Genomic DNA, 19,686 nt, shown 5'->3' with positions numbered 1-19,686 from the left:
GTCTGGAGGGGATTACAGAGATGGGGAGGGGAGTGGGTCTGGGGGGGATTACAGAGATAGGGAGGGGAGTGGGTCTGGAGGGGGTTACAGAGATAGGGAGGGGAGTGGGTCTGGAGGGGGTTACAGAGATAGGGAGGGGAGTGGGTCTGGGGGGGATTACAGAGATAGGGAGGGGAGTGGGTCTGGAGGGGATTACAGAGATAGGGAGGGGAGTGGGTCTGGAGGAGGTTACAGAGATAGCGAGGGGAGTGGGTCTGGAGGGGATTACAGAGATAGGGAGGGGAGTGGGTCTGGAGGGGATTACAGAGATAGGGAGGGGAGTGGGTCTGGGGGGATTACAGAGATAGGGAGGGGAATGGGTCTGGAGGGGGTTACAGAGATAGGGAGGGGAGTGGGTCTGGAGGGGATTACAGAGATAGGGAGGGGAGTGGGTCTGGGGGGGGTTACAGAGATAGGGAGGGGAGTGGGTCTGGGGAGGGGGTTACAGAGATAGGGAGGGGAGTGGGTCTGGAGGGGATTACAGAGATAGGGAGGGGAGTGGGTCTGGAGGGGGTTACAGAGATAGGGAGGGGAGTGGGTCTGGAGGGGGTTACAGAGATAGGGAGGGGAGTGGGTCTGGAGGGGATTACAGAGATGGGGAGGGGAGTGGGTCTGGAGGGGATTACAGAGATAGGGAGGGGAGTGGGTCTGGAGGGGATTACAGAGATAGGGAGGGGAGTGGGTCTGGAGGGGATTACAGAGATGGGGAGGGGAGTGGGTCTGGAGGGGGTTACAGAGACAGGGAGGGGAGTGGGTCTGGAGGGGGTTAGAGAGATAGGGAGGGGAGTGGGTCTGGAGGGGATCACAGCGATAGGGAGGGGAGTGGGTCTGGAGGGGATCACAGCGATGTGGATGAGGCCAATAAAGGATTTGGAGACAACTTTGAGAATATTGCTGAAGTAGTTGGCAATGTCGGTGAATAAGAACAGGGGTGAAGCCGGGGCAGGACCTGGTGCCTGTTAAAGAGCAGCAGGATTTTGGCTGGTCTTAAGTTTCGAGATGGATAAAGCTTGGAGACCAGTTAGAGAATGTTACCAAAGCCCAGCGTCGAGATAATGAAGGGACTGATGAGGGTTTCAGCAGCTCAGATGGAGTCGTGTGCCTGAGATGGGAATACACGGAGTTAGTGATGGCTTGTCTCAGATCGAATTGTGACACCAAGGTTATGAACAGGCTGTTTAAAAACAAACATTAGCAGTCCTGGTGAACATTTATTTCTGCATTTTGATTACATGTTTAGTGGGTGACCATATTCCTTCAGTCCACATTCCCTGGATTGGGACTGACACTCAGTTTCTCCCCCTGACAGGGGCAGCCTAGAGCTAAGGCAAGCAGCACATTGTTAATAACTTGGTCCCAACTGGAATCGAACGTTTGACATCCTGCAACTTGCTCCGACAATACAGAGTGGGAATTATCCCACACGGAGGATTTAAGCAAATATTTGGTCAGCTGAGGACAGTAAAATGCTAACCCTAAACTCCACCCAACCATTTACTATCACTTAACCACACAACTCTCTTACAACCTCGCAATAAATTACTCCCATTTGCGATATGTGATATCTTCAAACATTTGTTTTGACCAATGTCAGCAATCTAACCAAGACATAGACTTAACTTCAGTAAGATTAACTTTAAATGCTAGGGAGAGAGGGGGAAGGAAATAGGGTTTTATCTTTTAGCTCATTCTCTGGGAGCAGAAAGCTGGGATAAAACTGGTAATGTTCATCTTAGGACATAGGGACATAGTGTACAGCACAAGAACAGGCCCCTCGGTCCACCATGCCTGTACTGACCATGATGCTATTCTCAACTAATCCTATCTGCATGTGCATGGTTCCTATCCCTCTATCCCCTGTCTGTTCACATCTCTGTCTAAATGCCTCATTGCTATTGCTCTTGTCTCAGCTACTGGATTAGTGGTGCTGGAAAAGCACAGCAGTTCAAGCAGCATCCGAGGAGCAGTAAAATCGACGTTTCGGGCAAAAGCCCTTCATCAGCTACAACTGTCCAGGCTTCACACTACACAACTCCAATAGGCAGTGACCATCTCCAATAAGAGACAGCATAACCACTGGCCCTTGACATTCAATGGTATTACCATCACCGAATTCCCCCACTATCAAGATCCTTGGGTTACCATTGACCAGAAACTCAACTGGACTTGCCATAGAAAGAAAGTGGCACCAAGAGCAAGTCAGAGGCTAGGAATCCTGCAGCGAGCAATTCACCTCCTGATATCCCAAAGCCTGTCCACCACCTCCAAGGCACAAGTCAGGAATGTGATGGGATACTCCCCACTTGCCTGGACGAGTGCACCCCCAACAACATCGAAGAAGCTTGACCCCATCCAGGACACAGCAGCCCCCGCTTAATTGGTACCACAAGTACAAACATCCACTCAGGGAGTGTGACATCTGGGAGTGTGACATGAGGGAGTGTGAGATCAGGGAGTGTGACATCAGGGAGTGTGACATCTGAGAGTGTGACATCTGAGAGTGTGACATGAGGGAGTGTGACATCAGGGAGTGTGACATGAGGGAGTGTGACATCAGGGAGTGTGACATCAGGGAGTGTGACATCTGAGAGTGTGACATCTGGGAGTGTGACATCTGAGAGTGTGACATCAGGGAGTGTGACATCAGGGAGTGTGACATCTGAGAGTGTGACATCTGAGAGTGTGACATGAGGGAGTGTGACATCAGGGAGTGTGACATCAGGGAGTGTGACATCAGGGAGTGTGACATCTGCGAGTGTGACATTTTTGAGTGTGACATCTGGGAGTGTGACATCTGAGAGTGTGACATCTGCGAGTGTGACATTTTTGAGTGTGAGATCAGGGAGTGTGAGATCAGGGAGTGTGACATCTGAGAGTGTGACATCTGAGAGTGTGACATCTGCGAGTGTGACATTTTTGAGTGTGAGATCAGGGAGTGTGACATCAGGGAGTGTGACATCTGGGAGTGTGACATCTGCGAGTGTGACATCTGCGAGTGTGACATCTGGGAGTGTGACATCTGAGAGTGTGACATCTGAGAGTGTGACATCTGCGAGTGTGACATCTGGGAGTGTGACATCTGAGAGTGTGACATCTGGGAGTGTGACATTTTTGAGTGTGACATCTGGGAGTGTGACATCAGGGAGTGTGACATCTGAGAGTGTGACATCTGGGAGTGTGACATCATGGAGTGTTACATCAGGGAGTGTGACATCTGAGAGTGTGACATCAGGGAGTGTGACATCTGCGAGTGTGACATTTTTGAGTGTGACATCTGGGAGTGTGACATCAGGGAGTGTGACATCTGAGAGTGTGACATCAGGGAGTGTGACATTTGCGAGTGTGACATTTTTGAGTGTGACATCAGGGAGTGTGACATCTGAGAGTGTGACATCTGGGAGTGTGACATCATGGAGTGTGACATCAGGGAGTGTGACATCAGGGAGTGTGACATCTGCGAGTGTGACATTTTTGAGTGTGACATCTGAGAGTGTGACATCAGGGAGTGTGACATCTGAGAGTGTGACATCTGAGAGTGTGACATCTGAGAGTGTGACATCTGCGAGTGTGACATTTTTGAGTGTGACATCTGGGAGTGTGACATCTGAGAGTGTGACATCTGCGAGTGTGACATTTTTGAGTGTGACATCTGGGAGTGTGACATCTGAGAGTGTGACATCTGCGAGTGTGACATTATTGAGTGTGACATCAGGGAGTGTGACATCAGGGAGTATGACATGAGGGAGTGTGACATCAGGGAGTATGACAACAGGGAGTGTGACATGAGGGAGTGTGACATCTGGGAGTGTGACATCAGGGAGTGTGACATCAGGGAGTGTGACATGAGGGAGTGTGACATCTGGGAGTGTGACATCAGGGAGTGTGACATGAGGGAGTGTGACATCTGGGAGTGTGACATCAGGGAGTGTGACATCAGGGAGTATGACAACAGGGAGTGTGACATGAGGGAGTGTGACATCTGAGAGTGTGACATCAGGGAGTGTGACATCAGGGAGTATGACAACAGGGAGTGTGACATGAGGGAGTGTGACATCTGAGAGTGTGACATCAGGGAGTGTGACATCAGGGAGTGTGACATTTGGGAGTGTGACATCAGGGAGTGTGACATCAGGGAGTGTGACATCAGGGAGTGTGACATCATGGAGTGTGACATCAGGGAGTGTGACATTTGGGAGTGTGACATCAGGGAGTGTGACATCTGGGAGCGTGACATCAGGGAGTGTGACATCAGGGAGTGTGACATCTGGGAGTGTGACATCAGGGAGTGTGACATCAGGGAGTGTGAGATCTGTGAGTGTGACATCAGGGAGTGTGACATCAGGGAGTGTGAGATCTGTGAGTGTGACATGAGGGAGTGTGAGATCAGGGAGTGTGACATCTGAGAGTGTGACATCAGGGAGTGTGACAACAGGGAGTGTGACATGAGGGAGTGTGACATGAGGGAGTGTGACATCTGGGAGTGTGACATTTGGGAGTGTGACATCTGGGAGTGTGACATCAGGGAGTGTGACAACAGGGAGTGTGACATGAGGGAGTGTGACATGAGGGAGTGTGACATCTGGGAGTGTGACATTTGGGAGTGTGACATCAGGGAGTGTGACATTTTGGAGTGAGACATTTGGGAGTGTGACATCTGTGAGTGTGACATCAGGGAGTGTGACATCAGGGAGTGTGACATCAGGGAGTGTGACATTTGGGAGTGTGACATCAGGGAGTGTGACATCTGGGAGCGTGACATCAGGGAGTGTGACATCTGGGAGTGTGACATCAGGGAGTGTGACATCAGGGAGTGTGAGATCTGTGAGTGTGACATCAGGGAGTGTGACATCAGGGAGTGTGACATCAGGGAGTGTGAGATCTGTGAGTGTGACATGAGGGAGTGTGAGATCAGGGAGTGTGACATCTGAGAGTGTGACATCAGGGAGTGTGACAACAGGGAGTGTGACATGAGGGAGTGTGACATGAGGGAGTGTGACATCTGGGAGTGTGACATTTGGGAGTGTGACATCTGGGAGTGTGACATCAGGGAGTGTGACAACAGGGAGTGTGACATGAGGGAGTGTGACATGAGGGAGTGTGACATCTGGGAGTGTGACATTTGGGAGTGTGACATCAGGGAGTGTGACATCAGGGAGTGTGACATTTGGGAGTGTGACATTTGGGAGTGTGACATCTGTGAGTGTGACATCTGTGAGTGTGACATCAGGGAGTGTGACATCAGGGAGTGTGAGATCTGGGAGTGTGACATCAGGGAGTGTGACATCAGGGAGTGTGAGATCAGGGAGTGTGACATCAGGGAGTGTGACATCAGGGAGTGTGAGATCAGGGAGTGTGAGATCAGGGAGTGTGAGATCTGGGAGTGTGACATCAGGGAGTGTGACATCATGGAGTGTGACATCAGGGAGTGTGACATCATGGAGTGTGACATCAGGGAGTGTGACATCAGGGAGTGTGACATCTGGGAGTGTGACATCAGGGAGTGTGAGATCTGGGAGTGTGACATCAGGGAGTGTGACATGAGGGAGTGTGACATCTGGGAGTGTGACATGAGGGAGTGTTGAGATCAGGGAGTGTGAGATCTGTGAGTGTGACATCAGGGAGTGTGACATCAGGGAGTGTGACATCAGGGAGTGTGACATGAGGGAGTGTGAGATCAGGGAGTGTGACATCTGGGAGTGTGACATGAGGGAGTGTGAGATCAGGGAGTGTGAGATCAGGGAGTGTGACATCAGGGAGTGTGACATCAGGGAGTGTGACATCTGGGAGTGTGAGATCAGGGAGTGTGACATCAGGGAGTGTGAGATCAGGGAGTGTGAGATCTGTGAGTGTGACATCAGGGAGTGTGAGATCAGGGAGTGTGAGATCAGGGAGTGTGAGATCTGTGAGTGTGACATCTGGGAGTTTGAGATCAGGGAGTGTGACATCTGGGAGTGTGACATGAGGGAGTGTGAGATCAGGGAGTGTGAGATCAGGGAGTGTGACATTTGGGAGTGTGACATGAGGGAGTGTGAGATCTGGGAGTGTGACATGAGGGAGTGTGAGATCAGGGAGTGTGAGATCAGGGAGTGTGACATCTGGGAGTGTGACATGAGGGAGTGTGAGATCAGGGAGTGTGAGATCTGTGAGTGTGACATCAGGGAGTGTGAGATCAGGGAGTGTGACATGAGGGAGTGTGAGATCAGGGAGTGTGAGATCAGGGAGTGTGAGATCTGTGAGTGTGACATCTGGGAGTGTGAGATCAGGGGGTGTGACATCTGGGAGTGTGACATCTGGGAGTGTGAGATCAGGGAGTGTGAGATCAGGGAGTGTGACATCAGGGAGTGTGAGATCAGGGAGTGTGAGATCTGTGAGTGTGACATCTGGGAGTGTGAGATCAGGGGGTGTGAGATCTGTGAGTGTGACATCAGGGAGTGTGACATCTGGGAGTGTGACATCAGGGAGTGTGACATCTGTGAGTGTGACATCTGGGAGTGTGAGATCAGGGGGTGTGACATCTGGTAGTGTGACATCTGGGAGTGTGACATCAGGGAGTGTGAGATCAGGGAGTGTGACATCTGGGAGTGTGAGATCTGTGAGTGTGACATCTGGGAGTGTGACATCAGGGAGTGTGACATCTGGGAGTGTGACATCAGGGAGTGTGACATCTGGGTGTGTGAGATCTGTGAGTGTGACATCAGGGAGTGTGACATCAGGGAGTGTGACATGAGGGAGTGTGACATCTGGGAGTGTGACATCTGGGAGTGTGACATCAGGGAGTGTGAGATCAGGGAGTGTGACATCTGGGAGTGTGAGATCTGTGAGTGTGACATCTGGGAGTGTGACATGAGGGAGTGTGACATCAGGGAGTGTGACATCAGGGAGTATGACAACAGGGAGTGTGACATCTGGGAGTGTGACATGAGGGAGTGTGACATCTGAGAGTGTGACATCAGGGAGTGTGACATCAGGGAGTGTGACATCTGGGAGTGTGACATGAGGGAGTGTGACATCTGAGAGTGTGACATCAGGGAGTGTGACATCAGGGAGTGTGAGATCTGTGAGTGTGACATCTGGGAGTGTGACATCAGGGAGTGTGACATTTGGGAGTGTGACATCAGGGAGTGTGACATCATGGAGTGTGACATCAGGGAGTGTGACATTTGGGAGTGTGACATCAGGGAGTGTGAGATCAGGGAGTGTGAGATCTGCGAGTATGCTGTCAGATGTTGTAATGTGGTCGGGCTGTGATATTAGGAGTGTGACTGACATACAGAAAACACACAGATTCAATATTGACAATATATTTAATGCGTTCCTGTACAGTGGCTAGACACTACTAGCACTGTCCTGGGCAGATGTACACTGGCATCAGGTCACAGCTTAGCTTCCTTGCATGGATGCAATAAATAACCTTCTGAGTAATGCGAAAAATAACCCGCACGTGAAGAAACCTTTCTGAAATTTTCAGCTTGCTCCTACGACCCATTCTCCAATCATCCTGCAGAGAAAGTAAACTGTCCAATTTGGAAACAGTGGTCAGAGCTCATCAACCCCTCAGTGTCTTATATACAGCCAGCCGATGACAAGATGGTGGCCTCACCTCACTGCCTTGGAAATGAAGCTATATATGTGACATTGCAGAACAGTTTGCTCGAGGTACACATTTGGAGAGGGTCTGGCACTGGGGCAGAGACCCTACGAGCACTGTGCGTGGGCTGGGAGGTCAGAACAGGAGCCCCCCATCCAACTAACACCACCATTGCCAGCCTCCGCCTAGTCTGTCAGCCTGGCTGCTCACCAATCTGCAACAGAATCCTTAAAGCTGGCTTTTATTGGGGTGTTGGACTTTCTTCAGGGATGTGTAGGGAGAGGGTTTGGATTGGGGTACAGGGACGGAGGGATTGTATCCTGGCGTTGGTGGCAGGGGACAGTCCCTCAGTAGGAGCGGGTATGATCGGATTGTGAGGGTGGATGGCTAAGGGGAACCCTGAGGTGAAACAGAGGGCAGGGAGATAACTCTGTACATTACCCATGGTCAGCCCGTCACCTGCACACTGTCCCCTCAGTGGAGAAACGTCAACATTAAAACAGAATTTTTAAAAAAATCTTTTGTACCTTTTTGCACCCTAAACTTTCTTACAAAACAATAAGATGTCAGCGTCGATGTAGGCCATTCAGCCCATTTAGTTTGCTCCAATATTCAATGAGATCATGGCTGATCTGACAATCCTCAACTCCATCGTTTTCTCACGACTCTTGATCGATTCCCTTCCTGATTAAAAATCTGTCTATCCCAGCCTTGAATATAATTAGTGGTCCAGCCTCTGTAGTGTCCTCTGTGGTAAATAATTCCCCAGATCCATTCCCCCTCCGGGGGAAGAAATTCCTCTTCACCTCTGTTTTAAAAGTGTGAACCCCCCCCTCTGGTCCTCGACTCTCGCACTAGGGGAAACAATCTTTTTATACCTACCCAGTCATGTCTCCTAAGATTTGTGCATGTTTCAATATAAAGAAATTGATAACTAGGAAACAGATCCCACCATCAGGAATTGTCCACCCAAGCAATCTGATTGATTGGTCAGGGTGTGAAGGGTGGGAATAGTGGGGAAGGACTGCTATCAACGGTCCAACAATAATCTCCAATCAAACTGGACTCCCCTTGGGCCGGGTGTGAGGAGACCAGGATGTCTTCTGGAGAGACTGGGGTGAAGATTTAGTTTCTCCTGTGATTTTCCTGTCAATCAGGATGAGCGGCCGTGGATGACACGAGCAGTTCCTTTGGGAAGTCTTGGCCCTTATTCTGTCAATCGAAGGAATAAACCCAGAACAGTTGAAATCCCGTTTCTGATTGGAGGCTGGATTTCCTCATGAATGAGTGAGCGATTGAGGGAGGGAGCGAATGAGGAAGCAAGTGAGGCCTGAGTGAGTGAGTGAGGAGTGAGTTATCGAGGGAGTGAGGAGTGAGTGAGTGAGGAATGAGTTATTGAGGGAGTGAGTGAGGAATGAGTTATCGAGGGAGTGAGGAGTGAGTGAGTGAGGAGTGGGTGCATGGTGAGGGAGAGCGGAGTTTGAGTGAGGGAAGGAGGAGTGAGAGGAATGAGTGGGGGAGGGCTGGGGATCTGGTTTGAACTGGCTCAATCTGGGGTTGCCAATTCTCCAGGATTGTTTCGGAGTCTCCTAGAATTCTACAGAGAGTGTGGAAACCCTGGAGGGAAATCACCAGGCACTCATAAAGATTCTTCAGTTCTTTTCTGCCAGAACTGCTTTGAACGTTTCACTTTATCATATATTAGAATGTTAAAAATGGGGGATTCAAATAAAACTAATCAGTGGTGGTTTAACTGAGACTCAAGCATCAGCCAATCAGAGCCTTAGAAATCCCCAGCACAGAAATGGCCCTTTGGCCCATCACAACCACCAAACTATTTCTACTGTTTGACCCCCCCCATAACCTTGTGGGCCTTGATATCGCAAGTGTATATCTTAGTACTTATTCAATGCTCTGATGGTTTCTGCCTCTCCCACCCTTACAGGTACTGAGGTCCAGATTCCCACCACTCACTGGATGAAAAACCTTTTCCACACATCTCCTCTAAACCTCCTTATCTTTAATCTACGCCCTCTGGACACCAATCCCTCCATCAAGGGGGAAGGTTCCTTCCTGTCTATGATCCTCATTATTTTATACAGCTCAAACATGTCCCCCACTCAGTGTCCTCTGTCCAATCTCTCTTCATAGCCCACAGTTGAAGAAACTCATCTTGTTCACTTTCAAGGGGACTACCCATACCAGCAGTACATTCATTTCTAAGTGTCACTGGTTCTCTTCCATTGACTAGGGTTTCCTGTGGATAGCAGATGTCTGAGGGGATGCGCAGCCCCTTGATGCTTCAGGATTGCATGTGGAGAAGGGGCAAGGAAACAGAAGTGGAGCCTGAGTGAGCGGGGCCTGGCCTCCGTTAACCGAGCCTAGCCCACGAAAACTGGACTCAGTCTGTGAGGACTAGGCCCGGCCCGAGAGAACTGGACCCATTCCAAGAGGAACAGACTGGACTGGTCAGTGGGGGTTGGGCCCAGCTTGTGTATCCAGCAACAGCAGGAGAGCAAGGCAACTGGAAATCTTCAGGGGCTCATTGTAAATCCTGATTTCCCCCTGCACAAGAACACCACCAGTTATATCTTCCACCCACTGCACGCTCCTGCTGTGACACAGCTGATAGGCCGAATCGCCTGTCTACTGTAAAATGCCACATCATTTTGATTCACATTCACTCCTGGGGTTTGAATTAGATCGAAGTTTTCGGTGGGAAGCTTTCAAGTTGCCTTTGAGCCGACTTGTCCTTCTCTCTCTCCCCTGCGCTCTCTAGCCATTTCTGCCTCAGGACTGATCAGATTTGGGGTAATTGCTGAGGGAATGGAACTGGATGTGGGAAGGGGAGAGGGGCTAAAGTCAGGGATGGATGGGAAGGAGCATGAGGGAGGCGAAAGAGGGCAGGAAAGGAAACGAATTAATCCCATAGATCGTAGCCACGTAATGTCATGGCTCAGACTTCCCACTGTGGTGGGGAAGCAGGTGGAGCGTCTGTTCTAGAACATTCTGTAGTGCAGCATGCTGTGACGCAGTCCGATTCACTGGGAGAGCGTTCTGGCTCTGTCTCAGTTCTGCTTCTCTAACATATCCTCCATGATGGCAATGAGGTGATCGAGGCCCCACAGATAGCCGTCCTCCCGATTGCCTTCCACCCATGCGCTCCTGTGGGTCAGGACCTGGCCCTCAGGAAGGGGCGTCGTTTTTCCAAAATCGATCATCCAAACCTTGGCCTGTTCCCGCCTGTCGTGCACAAAGAGCAAAGAGCTGCCAATCACCTAGGATACCGAAGGGGAGAGAGAGAGAGAGAGAGAGAGAGAGAGAGGCCGTTAATACAAGCAAGCTCACTCAAACTACAATATTTTTTATTCATTCATGGGATATGGACAGCACTGGCTCGGTCAGCACTATATTGCCGTCCCTAACAGGGTGTTATGAGTTAACCACATTGCTGTGGGTCTGGAATTATGTATAGGCCACATCAGGTAAAAATGTCTGATTTCCTTCCCTAGAGTCATTAGGGAGCCAGATGGGTATTTCCTGACAATTGACATCATGAGATCCTTAATTCCAAATTCTGTGTTGGATTCAATTCACCATTTGCTGTGGCAGGATTTGAACCCAGGGCCCCAGAACGTTATTTGAGTTTTTGGATTGATAGTCGAGCAATGATACCACTAGGCCATTGCCTCCTCACAAATGAATGATAGAACATAGAACATAGAAGAATACAGCGCAGTACAGGCCCTTCAGCCCTCGATGTTGCGCCGATCAAAGCCCACCTAACCTACACTAACCCACTATCCTCCATATACCTATCCAATGCCCGCTTAAATACCCATAAAGAGGGAGAGTCCACTACTGCTACTGGCAGGGCAGGGTGTAACCATTGCTGTACTGTAGGAACTCCTAGTGGTCAAGTGACACACAGCAAGATCCCAAAAGTATCAGTGTGGTCACCTACACTGGCCACACAGGTCGAGGGGTAAATATTGGCCAGGTCACTTTGATAACTTCCTTGTTCTCCCAAGTAGTGTTGCAGGAGTTATTTAGCAATGTAATGTTCTATCCACCCCTCTGGCAGTGTGGCCCTCTCTCTTCCTTGTGATATGGCACTGAAATGGCAGGCTAGCTTTTTCATTTTTGAGCTTAGTTCCAGGAGTAGCACGAGGACCCAGGAGTTCCCAACTCAGAGGGCAAAGAATTAACCATAAATCTGACCAGGAATCAATCCAAATCAGTCTGCTCCGGGGAAGCAAAGTGACCCGTGTGTGTGTGTTTGGGGAGGGGTGTGTGTGTGTTTGGGGAGGGGCGTGTGTGTGTTTGGGGAGGGGTGTGTGTGTGTTTGGGGAGGGGTGTGTGTGTGTTTGGGGAGGGGCGTGTGTGTGTTTGGGGAGGGGTGTGTGTGTGTTTGGGGAGGGGCGTGTGTGTGTTTGGGGAGGGGTGTGTGTGTTTGGGGAGGGGTGAGTGTGTGTTTGGGGAGGGGCGTGTGTGTGTTTGGGGAGGGGTGTGTGTGTGTTTGGGGAGGGGCGTGTGTGTGTTTGGGGAGGGGTGTGTGTGTGTTTGGTGAAGGGTGTGGGTGTGGGGAGGGTGTTTGTGTGTTTGGGGAAATGGAGGGGTGTGTTTGGGGAGGGGTGTGCATGTGTTTGGGGAGGGGTGTGTGTGTTTGTGGAGGGATGTGTGTGTGTTTGGGGAGGGGTGTGTGTGTGTTTGGGGAGGGGTGTGTGTGTGTTTGGGGAGGGGTGTGTGTGGGGAGGGGTGTGTGTGTGTTTGGGGAGGGGTGTGTGTCTGTTTGGGGAGGGGTGTGTGTGTGGGGAGGGATGTGTGTGTGATTGGGGAGGGGTGTGTGTTTGGGAAGGGAGTGAGTGTATGTTTGGGGATGGGTGTAAGTGTGTGTTTAGGGAGGGGTGGGTGTGGGTGTGTTTGGGGAGGGGTGTGTGCATTTGGGGAGGGGTGTGTGCGTTTGGGGAGGGGTGTGTGTGTGTGTTTGGGGAGGGGTGTGTGTGTGTTTGGGGAGGGGTGTGTGTGTTTGTGGAGTGGGAGGGGTGTGTGTGTGTTTGGGAGGGGTATGTGTGTTTGGGGAAAAATGTGTGTGTGTTTGGGGAGAGGGAGGGGTGTGTTTGGGGAGGGTTGTGTATGTGTGTTTCGGGAGGGGTGGGTGTGTGTTTGGGGAGGGATGGGTGTGTGTTTGGGCAAGGGTGTGTGTTTGGGGAGGGGTGTGTGTGTGGGCAGGGGTGTGTGTGCGGGGAGGGGTATGTGTGTGTGTTTGGGGAGGGTGTGTGTGTATTTGGGGAGTGTGTATGTGTTTGGGGAGGGGTGTGTCTGTTTGGGGAAGGGTATGAGTGTGTGTTTGGGGAAGGGTGTGAGAATGTGTTTGGGCAGGAGTGTGTGTGTGTTTGGGGAGGGGTGTGTGTGTGTGTGTTTGGGGAAGGTTGTATGTGTGTTTGAGGAGGGGTATGTGTTTGGGGAGTGGTGTGTGTGTGTATTTGGGGAGGGGTGTGTGTGTATTTGGGGAGTGTGTGTGTGTTTGGTGAGGGGTGTGTGTGTTTGGGGAAGGATGTGAGTATGTGTTTGGGGAGGGGTGGGTGTGTTTGGGGAGGGGTGTGTGTGTGTTTGGGTAGGGGTGTGTGTGTTTGGGGAGGGGTGTGTATGTGTGTTTGGGGAGGGGTGGGTGCGTGTTTGGGGAGGGGTGTGTGTGTTTGAGGAGGGGTGTGTGTTTGGGGAGGGGGTGTGTGCGTTTGGGGAGGGGTGTGTGTGTTTGGAGAAGGGTGTGTCTGTTTGGGGAGGGTGTGTGTGTTTGTGGAGTGGGAGGGGTGTGTTTGGGGAGGGGTATGTGTGTTTGGGGAGGAATGTGTTTATGTTTGGGGAGAGGGAGGGGTGTGTATTTGTGTTTGGGGAGGGTTGTGTGTGTTTGAGGAGGGGTGTGTGTTTGGGGAGAGGTGTGTGTGTGTTTGGGCAGGTGTATGTGTGTATGGGGAGGGGTGTGTGTATTTGGTGAGGGGTGTGTCTGGGGAAGTGTATGATTATGTGTTTGCGGCGGGGGGGTGTGTGCGTTTGGGGAGGGTATGTGTGTTTGGGAGGGGTGTGTGTGTTTGGGGAGAGGTGTGTGTCTGTTTGGGGAAAGGTGTGAGTATGTGTTTGGGGAGGGGTGGGTGTGTGTATTTGGGGAGGGGTGTGTGTGTATTTGGGGAGGGGTGTGTGTGTATTTGGGGAGGGGTGTGTGTGTTTTTGGGGAGGGGTGTGTCTGTTTGGGGAGGAATGTGTGTGTGTTTGGGGAGGGGGAGGGGTGTGTTTGGGGAGGGGTTTGTGTGTGTGGGGAGGGGTGTGTATGTGTGGGGAGGGGTGGGTGTGTGTTTGGGGAGGGGTGTGTGTGTTTGGGGAGGGGTGTGTGTGTGTTTGAGGAGGGGTGTGTGTTTGGGGAGGGGTGTGTGTGTGTATTTGGGGAGGGGTGTGTGTGCACTTGGGGAGGGGTGTGTCTGTTTGGGGAAGGGTATGAGTGTGTGTTTGGGGAAGGGTGTGAGAATGTGTTTGGGCAGGAGTGTGTGTGTGTTTGGGGAGGGGTGGGTGTGTGTTTGGTGAGGGGTGTGTCTGTTTGGGGAAGGGTGTGAGTATGTGTTTGGGGAGGGGTGGGTGTGTGTGTGTTTGGGTAGGGGGGTGTGTGTTTGGGGAGGGGTGTGTATGTGTGTCTGGGGAGGGGTGTGTGTGTGTTTGGGGAGGGGGTGTGTGTGCGTTTGGGGAGGGGTGTGTGTGTTTAGAGAAGGGTGTGTCTGTTTGGGGAGGGTGTGTGTGTTTGTGGAGTGGGAGGGGTGTGTTTGGGGAGGGGTATGTATGTTTGGGGAGGAATGTGTTTGTGTTTGGGGAGGGGTGTGTATTTGTGTTTGGGGAGGGTTGTGTGTGTTTGAGGAGGGGTGTGTGTTTGGGGAGGGGTGTGTGTGTGTGTTTGGGCAGGTGTGTGTGTGTTTGGGGAGGGGTGTGTCTGGGGAAGCGTATGAATATGTGTTTGGGGCGGGGGTGTGTGTGCGTTTGGGGAGGGTATGTGTGTTTGGGGAGGGGGTGTGTGTGTGTTTGGGGAGAGGTGTGTGTGTGTATTTGGGGAGGGGTGTGTGTGTATTTGGGGAGGGGTGTGTCTGTTAGGGGAAAGGTGTGAGTATGTGTTTGGGGAGGGGTGGGTGTGTGTATTTGGGGAGGGGTGTATGTGTATTTGGGGAGGGGTGTGTGTGTTTTTGGGGAGGGGTGTGTCTGAGGAAGGGTGTGAGTATGTATTTGGGGAGGGACGGTTGTGTCTGTTTGGGGAGGGTGTGTGTGTGTTTGGGGAGTGGGAGGGGTGTGCTTGGGGAGGGGTATGTGTGTTTGGGGAGGAATGTGTGTGTGTTTAGGGAGGGGGAGTGGTGTGTTTGGGGAGGGGTTTGTTTGTGTGGGGAGGTGTGTGTATGTGTGTTTGAGGAGGGGTATGTGTTTGGGGAGGGGTGTGTGTGTGTATTTGGGGAGGGGTGTGTGTATATTTGGGGAGTGTGTGTGTGTTTGGGGAGGGGTGTGTCTGTTTGGGGAAGGGTATGAGTGTGTGTTTGGGGAAGGGTGTGAGAATGTGGGCAGGAGTGTGTGTGTGTTTGGGGAGGGTTGGGTGTGTGTTTGGGGAGGGGTGTGTGTGTTTGGGTAAGGGTGTGAGTGTGTGGGGAAGGGTATGAGAATATGGGCAGGATTGTGTGTGTGTTTGGGGAGGGGTGCGTGTGTTTGAGGAGGGATGTGTGTTTGGGGAGAGGTGTGTGTTTGGGGAGGGGTGTGTGTGTTTGGGGAGGGGTGTGTGTGTGTGTTTGGGGAAGGTTGTGTGTGTTTGATGAGGGGTGTGTGTTTGGGGAGTGGTGTGTGTGTATTTGGGGAGTGTGTGTGTGTTTGGTGAGGGGTGTGTCTGTTTGGGGAATGGTATGAGTATGTGTTTGGGGAGGGGTGGGTGTGTGTGTGTTTGGGTAGGGGTGTGTGTGTTTGGGGAGGGGTGTGTATGTGTGTTTGGGGAGGGGTGTGTGTGTTTGAGGAGGGGTGTGTGTTTGGGGAGGGGGGGTGTGCGCATCTGGGGAGGGGTGTGTGTGTTTGGAGAAGGGTGTGTCTCTTTGGGGAGGGTGTGTGTGTTTGTGGAGTGGGAGGGGTGTGTTTGGGGAGGGTTATGTGTGTTTGGGGAGGAATGTGTTTGTGTTTGGGGAGAGAGAGGGGTGTGTATTTGTGTTTGGGGAGGGGTGTGTGTGTTTGAGGACGGGTGTGTGTTTGGGGAGGGGTGTGTGTGTGTTTGGGCAGGTGTGTGTGTGTTTGGGGAGGGGGATGTGTGTGTTTGGGGAGGGGTGTGTCTGGGGAAGCGTATAAGTATGTGTTTGGGGCGGGGGTGTGTGTGCGTTTGGGGAGGGTATGTGTGTTTGGGGAGGGGGTGTGTGTATTTGGGGAGGGGTGTGTGTGTATTTGGGGAGGGGTGTGTCTGTTAGGGGAAAGGTGTGAGTATGTGTTTGGGGAGGGGTGGGTGTGTGTATTTGGGGAGGGGTGTGTGTGTTTTTGGGGAGGGTTGTGTCTGAGGAAGGGTGTGAGTATGTATTTGGGGAGGGATGGTTGTGTCTGTTTGGGAGGAATGTGTGTGTGTTTAGGGAGGGGGAGTGGTGTGTTTGGGGAGGGGTTTGTTTGTGTGGGGAGGTGTGTGTATGTGTGTTTGGGGAGGGGTGGGTGTGTTTGGGGAGGTGTGTGTATGTGTGTTTGGGGAGGGGTGGGTGTGTTTGGGGAGGTGTGTGTATGTGTGTTTGGGGAGGGGTGGGTGTGTGTTTGGGGAGGGGTGTGTGTGTTTGGGGAGGGTTGTGTGTGTTTGGGGAAGGTTGTATGTGTGTTTGAGGAGGGGTATGTGTTTGGGGAGGGGTGTGTGTGTGTATTTGGGGAGGGGTGTGTGTGTATATTTGGGGAGGGGTGTGTGTGTATTTGGGGAGTGTGTGTGTGTATTTGGGGAGTGTGTGTGTGTGTTTGGGGAGGGGTGTGTCTGTTTGGGGAAGGGTATGAGTGTGTGTTTGGGGAAGGGTGTGAGAATGTGGGCAGGGTTGGGTGTGTGTTTGGGGAGGGATGTGTGTGTTTGGGTAAGGGTGTGAGTGTGTGGGGAAGGGTGTGAGAATGTGGGCAGGATTGTGTGTGTGTTTGGGGAGGGATGTGTGTGTTTGAGGAGGGATGTGTGTTTGGGGAGGGGTGTGTGTTTGGGGAGGGGTGTGTGTGTGTTTGGGGAAGGTTGTCTGTGTGTTTGAGGAGGGGTGTGTGTTTGGGGAGTGGTGTGTGTGTGTATTTGGGGAGGGGCGTGTGTTTGGTGAGGGGTGTGTCTGTTTGGGGAAGGGTGTGAGTATGTGTTTGGGGAGGGGTGTATGTGTTTGGGGAGGGATGTGTATGTGTGTTTGGGGAGGGGTGGGTGTGTGGGGAGGGGTGTGTGTGTTTGAGGAGGGGTGTGTGTTTGGGGAGGGGGTGTGTGTGCGTTTGGGGAGGGGTGTGTGTTTGGGGAGTGGTGGGTATTTGGGGAGGGGTGTGTGTATATTTGGGGAGTGTGTGTGTGTTTGGGGAGGGGTGTGTCTGTTTGGTGAAGGGTGTGAGTATGTGTTTGGGGAGGGGTGAGTGTGTGTTTGGGGAGGGGTGAGTGTGTGTTTGGGGAAGGGTGTGTGTGTGTTTGGGGAGGGGTGTGTGTGTGTTTGGGGAGGGGTGTGTGTGTGTTTGGGGAGGGGTGTGTGTGTTTGGGGAGGGGTGTGTGTGTGTTTGGGGAGTGTGTGTGTGTGTGTTTGGGGAGGGTGTGTGTCTGTTTGGGGAAGGGTGTGAGTGTGTGTTTGGGGAGGTGGAGGGGTGTGTTTGGGGAGGGGTGTGTGTGTGTTTGGGGCAGGTGTGTGTGTTTGGGGAGGGTGTGTGTGTGGGGAGGAGTGTGTGCGTGTTTGGGGAGGGGGAAGGGTGTGTTTGGGGAGGGTGTGTGTGTATGTTTTGGGAGGGTGAGGGGTGTGTTTGGGGAGGGTGTGTGTGTGTTTGGGGAGGGGTGAGTGTGTGTTTGGGGAAGGGTGTGTGTGTGTTTGGGGAGGGGTGTGTGTGTGTTTGGGGAGGGGTGTGTGTGTGTTTGGGGAGGGGTGTGTGTGTTTGGGGAGGGGTGTGTGTGTGTTTGGGGAGGGTGTGTGTGTGTGTTTGGGGAGGGTGTGTGTCTGTTTGGGGAAGGGTGTGAGTGTGTGTTTGGGGAGGTGGAGGGGTGTGTTTGGGGAGGGGTGTGTGTGTGTTTGGGGCAGGTGTGTGTGTTTGGGGAGGGTGTGTGTGTGGGGAGGAGTGTGTGCGTGTTTGGGGAGGGGGAAGGGTGTGTTTGGGGAGGGTGTGTGTGTATGTTTTGGGAGGGTGAGGGGTGTGTTTGGGGAGGGTGTGTCTGTGTTTGGGGAGGGGTGTGTCTGGGGAAGGGTGTGTGTGTGTTTGGGGAGGGGTGTGTGTGTTTTGTTTGGAGGGTGTGTGTGTGTGGGAAGTGGTGTGTCTGGGGAAGGGTGTGAGTGTGTGTTTGAGGAGGGGTGGGTGGGTGTTTGTTTAGGGAGGAGGGGTGTGTGTATTTGGGGAGGGGTGTGTGTGTATTTGGGGAGGGGTGTGTCTGTTTGGGGAAGGGTGTGAGTATGTGTTTGGGGAGGTGTGGGTGTGTGTGTTTGGGGAGGGGTGTGTGTGTTTGAGGAGGGATGTGTGTTTGGGGAGGGGTGTGTGTTTGGGGAGGGGTGTGTGTGTGTTTGGGGAAGGTTGTCTGTGTGTTTGAGGAGGGGTGTGTGTTTGGGGAGTGGTGTGTGTGTGTATTTGGGGAGGGGCGTGTGTTTGGTGAGGGGTGTGTCTGTTTGGGGAAGGGTGTGAGTATGTGTTTGGGGAGGGGTGTATGTGTTTGGGGAGGGATGTGTATGTGTGTTTGGGGAGGGGTGGGTGTGTGGGGAGGGGTGTGTGTGTTTGAGGAGGGGTGTGTGTTTGGGGAGGGGGTGTGTGTGCGTTTGGGGAGGGGTGTGTGTTTGGGGAGTGGTGGGTATTTGGGGAGGGGTGTGTGTATATTTGGGGAATGTGTGTGTGTTTGGGGATGGGTGTGTCTGTTTGGTGAAGGGTGTGAGTATGTGTTTGGGGAGGGGTGAGTGTGTGTTTGGGGAGGGGTGAGTGTGTGTTTGGGGAAGGGTGTGTGTGTGTTTGGGGAGGGGTGTGTGTGTGTTTGGGGAGGGGTGTGTGTGTGTTTGGGGAGGGGTGTGTGTGTTTGGGGAGGGGTGTGTGTGTGTTTGGGGAGTGTGTGTGTGTGTGTTTGGGGAGGGTGTGTGTCTGTTTGGGGAAGGGTGTGAGTGTGTGTTTGGGGAGGTGGAGGGGTGTGTTTGGGGAGGGGTGTGTGTGTGTTTGGGGCAGGTGTGTGTGTTTGGGGAGGGTGTGTGTGTGGGGAGGAGTGTGTGCGTGTTTGGGGAGGGGGAAGGGTGTGTTTGGGGAGGGTGTGTGTGTATGTTTTGGGAGGGTGAGGGGTGTGTTTGGGGAGGGTGTGTGTGTGTTTGGGGAGGGGTGAGTGTGTGTTTGGGGAAGGGTGTGTGTGTGTTTGGGGAGGGGTGTGTGTGTGTTTGGGGAGGGGTGTGTGTGTGTTTGGGGAGGGGTGTGTGTGTTTGGGGAGGGGTGTGTGTGTGTTTGGGGAGTGTGTGTGTGTGTTTGGGGAAGGGTGTGTGTCTGTTTGGGGAAGGGTGTGAGTGTGTGTTTGGGGAGGTGGAGGGGTGTGTTTGGGGAGGGGTGTGTGTGTGTTTGGGGCAGGTGTGTGTGTTTGGGGAGGGTGTGTGTGTGGGGAGGAGTGTGTGCGTGTTTGGGGAGGGGGAAGGGTGTGTTTGGGGAGGGTGTGTGTGTATGTTTTGGGAGGGTGAGGGGTGTGTTTGGGGAGGGTGTGTCTGTGTTTGGGGAGGGGTGTGTCTGGGGAAGGGTGTGTGTGTGTTTGGGGAGGGGTGTGTGTGTTTTGTTTGGAGGGTGTGTGTGTGTGGGAAGTGGTGTGTCTGGGGAAGGGTGTGAGTGTGTGTTTGAGGAGGGGTGGGTGGGTGTTTGTTTAGGGA

General features: G+C 52.6%; 1 protein-coding gene across 1 annotated transcript in view; it reads right to left on the bottom strand.

Annotated features, from left to right (window-relative positions):
* Positions 1–7,324: 7,324 nt before the first annotated feature.
* LOC140456638 (inositol-trisphosphate 3-kinase B-like) overlaps positions 7,325–19,686 on the bottom strand; it is a 137,805-nt gene continuing 125,443 nt past the window's right edge. Inside the window, exon 7 of the mRNA XM_072550753.1 lies at positions 7,325–10,905. Within this exon, the coding sequence (XP_072406854.1) occupies positions 10,696–10,905 (210 nt within the window). The 3' untranslated portion in view covers positions 7,325–10,695. The remainder of the gene's footprint in view (positions 10,906–19,686) is intronic.

This window comes from Chiloscyllium punctatum, chromosome 3 (genome assembly GCF_047496795.1).
Source record: "Chiloscyllium punctatum isolate Juve2018m chromosome 3, sChiPun1.3, whole genome shotgun sequence".
Lineage (NCBI taxonomy): Eukaryota > Metazoa > Chordata > Chondrichthyes > Orectolobiformes > Hemiscylliidae > Chiloscyllium > Chiloscyllium punctatum.
This window is presented reverse-complemented; position numbering and strand designations above follow the sequence as displayed.